General features: G+C 38.7%; 1 protein-coding gene across 1 annotated transcript in view; it reads right to left on the reverse strand.

The window, feature by feature from the left end:
• The window catches only part of LOC106880038 (uncharacterized), a 456,507-nt gene that overhangs the window by 203,981 nt on the left and 247,920 nt on the right, over positions 1-4,606 (reverse strand). The window contains exons 100-101 of the mRNA XM_014929839.2: positions 2,215-2,868; positions 1,085-1,302 (exon numbers count right to left, since the gene is read on the reverse strand). Coding sequence (XP_014785325.2) covers positions 1,085-1,302; positions 2,215-2,868 — 872 coding nt within the window. The remainder of the gene's footprint in view (positions 1-1,084; positions 1,303-2,214; positions 2,869-4,606) is intronic.

Raw genomic sequence — 4,606 nt, forward strand, 5'->3', positions numbered from 1 at the left:
TATCATTATTATTATTATTAGATCCCCTTCGGTCATGAATGACCATGGGATTGTACTTAGAAAGTTCTCTTCCGAGGCTCAAGTCTGAGCAAAGTTATTTATGGAGGACCAGCAATTGTCCATGCACCCTCTCCATGCTACAGTGTTGTCCATAGGAAAAGCAAAGGCTGATACAGCTTGGCGCCAGTGATGCTGCAACTTGTTTCAACAACTGAGGGAACTGGAGCAACGTGAAATAAAGTGTCTTGCTCAAGAACACAACATACAGTCTGGTTTGGCAATCAAATTCACTATCTCATGATTAAGAGCCAGACACCATCACCACTGAGTCATGCACTAGTCATGACCAATGCTGGTGTCACATAATTAGTGCCTGTGCCAGCAACACATAAAAATCACCTTTTGAGCATTGGACCTCACAGAGGCAATGACAAATGACCAAGACCTTTGGTAATATGTCAGGCTTGAGAAGGAGACCCATCAAGGCAAGTGAAATTGTAGTCATGGAAGATACTGGTGTCATGTGAATGGCACCCATGTCGGTGGAATGTAAAAGCGCCCATTACATTTTCAGAGTGGTTGGCATTAGGAAGGGCATTCAGCCATAGAAACCATGCCAAATCGGACTGGAGTCTGGTGCAGCCCCTTAACTCACCAGCCCTGGTCAAACTGTCCAACTCATACCTGCATGGATAACAGACGTTAAATGAAGATGATGATACAGATACGTACATACATACATACATACATACATACATATATATATGTGTGTGTGTGTGTGTGTGTGTGTGTGTGTGTGTGTGCCCTTCTGTCTCCTTGACTTCATATCGTAGCTGTAAATGAGCATCACTGTCATACAAGCAGTGTCATTTATTTTCAATGTTTTGTGAGAACATGGACATACTCATGGAGAAAAATTACCTGGCTTGGAAACAAAAGAGAGTTGGTGACAGGAAGAGCATCCAGTCATTGAAAATCTGCCTCAAATAAAGACCATTTAAACGATGCAAACAGGGAACAGTGGATGTTAAAATGATAATGATGATGATGATGATGATGACAGAAAAAAACCCAGAATATTCACCTCTGTACCGATGGGATAAGCATAGGATTCTGTCTGATTCCATGAGATTTGGGAAATCCCTCTTTCAATGGGTTCTTCGTTTTTCATATTATTATCAACATACCATTTCACACTGTATGATACATCTTTTCTTCTGATCATTTCAAATGCACAGGTAAACATAGTCTTTTCAGAGTGATTCAAATTTAGAACAGGCATTGCATTTAGAGTAGGTTCATCTGCAGGTGGAAAATATTTTAGAAAAATTAAGGAAATCATTAACTTTTTTCATATTTATTGGTTAGGAAGGATGGGCACTGCTTTTGACTCCCCACTTTTTTTTTTTGATAATACTGAAGAGACAAAGAGCTAATACTTCCACCACCTCCCTGTTAAATATATCAGCCAAAACTCCCTCAAGTTTATTAATTTGAAAACAAAATCATAATTTCAGAATATAAGGATGGACAAAATGCTACTAAGCATTTTGCCCGGCGTCTTAACAATTCTGCCAGCACACCACCATTGTAGTAGTAGTAGTAGTGGTAGCAGCAGTAGTAATAGTAATAATAATAGTTTCAAATTTTACCACAAGAGCAGCTTTTTGAGGGAGGGGATGGGCCAATTACATCCAACCCCCCCCCAGTATTCAACTGGTACTTAATTTATCAACCCCAAAAGGATGAAAGGCAAAGTCAACCTCAGCAGAATTTGAGCTCAGAATGTGCAGACAGACAAAGTGTCACAAAGCATTTCACTTGGTGTGCTAACAATTCTGCCAGCTCACTGCCTTTAATAATAATAATAATAATAATATAGAAAGGATTGAGGTAACTCCTCCTGAAGATATAGAGTCAAAATTAAAAGAAGAGTGCCATTTGTTATCTAGTGAACAACATTTCGACATTTCGCGTGTCTTCAACTGGTTCAAAAAATAAATTTGTCAATCTACTTCATTTTGGTTAATATAGAAAGGATTGAGGTTACCTCAATCCTTTCTATATCAACCAAAATGAAGTAGATGGACAAATTTATTTTTTGAACCAGTTGAAGACACACGAGATGTCGAAATATCATTCGCTAGATAATAATAATAATAATAATAATAATAATAATGATAATAATAATAATAATGATAATAATAATAATACCTGTGGTTATTACTAAGGCATCCAAAATTCTCTGTTCTGCTAGCCATACACTGAAGCTTCCAAAAGTAATATCTGAATATTTTTGTGTCATCTTGACATCACAGTTTATGGACAGTGTATTCTTTGTAGGTACATTCTTTGGTGTATTAGAGAAGTAGTATTTTCCAGATTTTACTTTATATTTATCATTGATGTGGAGGGACAATCCCATGGACTTGCTCCAACTAATTTGAAATATTGAGAAATCTCTAATATTTTTGAGTTTAATATAGACTCTCCAAGTATAATGCTCTGTAGCAACAGTTACAATCAACTTGCTCTTTTTGTAATACATAAACATTCCTGAAGAAGTTGATATATCAGAACCAGTCGACAATATCAAAGAATTTTCTTGTTGCTTCATGATCTTCATAGAGAATTTCATAGTGAATCCAAAAAGGCATTTGACGCTATTCTTTTTGAAGCATTCAAAGAATTCAGAAAAATAATTTTCAGTTTGCAGACACTGTCCATTCTTCAAATTAATTGCAAAACCACCTTTCCAGCCATCCACCAAAGAAGGCTTTCCAATGAGTGTCATATTTCCTTGTGTTGTGGTTAATGTATCACCGATGATGTTTGTAATGTGAACACGTTTCATATCAATCATGTCAGCTGAAATAAAAAGAATTTAATTTTAGTAGACATAAATCATCATCATCATCATCATAATCAGCATCACCACCATCATCATTTGACATCCATGTTTTGATATGGTTTCTATGGCCTGATACCCTTCCTAATGCTAATCTCTTCACAGAGTGTACTAAGTACTATATTCTGTGGTACCAGTGTAGTACCAGCATGAGCAACTTTCATGAGGTACTCACACAGGCGCTTTCACTTGGCACTGGCACAAGCACTTCTTAAGTAACACCAAAATGATAGTGGCTATGTGGTAAGTAGCTTCCTTACCAACCACATGGTTCCAGGTTCAGTCCCACTGCATGGCACCTTGGGCAAGTGTCTTCTACTATACCCTCAGGCCAACCAAAGCCTTGTGAGTGGATTTGGTAGATGGAAACTGAAAGAAGCTCGTCGTATATATGTATATATATATATGTATGTTTGTGTATATGTTTGTGTGTCTGTGTTTGTCCCCCCAACATCGCTTGACAACCAATGCTGGTGTGTTTACGTCCCCGTGACTTAGCGGTTCGGCAACAGGGCCCGATAGAATAAGTACTAGGCTTACAAAGAATAAGTCTTGGGGTTGATTTGCTCGACTAAAGGCAGTGCTCCAGCATGGCCACAGTCAAATGACTGAAACAAGTAAAAGAGTAAAAGAGTATAATTAAAGTAAATTAGTTTAATTAAAGATATGTATTAATGATTAGAGGATAAGCTGCTAAAGAAAAATTCAAATCTGCCACAGATGTTGCATTCCTGATTGCTGTTGTTTAACCCTAGGTCAATGCTAATCCAGCAAATCTCTGATCAGAAGACATTCCAGCTGTAATCATCATTCTTTTTATATCCATCACGTGAAAAGCATGTGAAAAGACATTCGAACGAGATCGTCGCCAGTGTCGATGGACTGGCTCCTGTGCAGGTGGCACGTAAAATACACCATTTCAAGTGTGGCTGTTGCCAGTAAGACATCTGAGCGAGATCGTTGCCAGTACCGATGGACTGGCTCCTGTGCAGGTGGCACATAAAATACACCATTTTGAGCATGGCTGTTGCCAGTACCACCTGACTGGCCTTCATGCGGGTGACACGTAAAAGCACCCACTGCACTCTCGGAGTGGTTGGCGTTAGGCAGGGCATCCAGCTGTAGAAACTCTGCCAAATCAGATTGGAGCCTGGTGTAGCCATCTGGTTCACCAGTCCTCAGTCAAATCGTCCAACCCATGCTAGCACGGAAAGCGGACGTTAAATGATGACAAATTATATATGTGACTTTTTATATTCGCTTCAGTTAAGAAGTTCTAGTGTTATTGAGGGAGAGTCACAGTTATTTTTGAATGTTTTATTTTTGAAGGTGATCACCCAGAATTCATTGCTCTTTTAAAAAATTACGATTTATGCATTGTTGTCTCTCAAATATTTAAAATCTACAATTAAGAGCCCTCTCTACTCGCTGGCGGTACCTACCCACCACCACTACCCATTTTCCTTTATTCAAAAATTCTTATCGCTCCTTAAAATTATGGCTTTTAAGTGTTGATTTCTCAGCCCAAGAATTACAGCGTGATGTGCTGCTTGACTGGTCCCCCCTCTCCCTCTCTCTCTCTCTTTATATATATATATGATGATGATGATGATGATCTTTTCTCCCGCCATGCCTCTGTCTACCCCTCCATCCCCCTTCGTAGTTTTTCCTTTAAGGTCTTCAGGTTCTGGCTATATA

The sequence above is a fragment of the Octopus bimaculoides genome, chromosome 22 (genome assembly GCF_001194135.2).
Source record: "Octopus bimaculoides isolate UCB-OBI-ISO-001 chromosome 22, ASM119413v2, whole genome shotgun sequence".
In the NCBI taxonomy this organism is placed as follows: domain Eukaryota; kingdom Metazoa; phylum Mollusca; class Cephalopoda; order Octopoda; family Octopodidae; genus Octopus; species Octopus bimaculoides.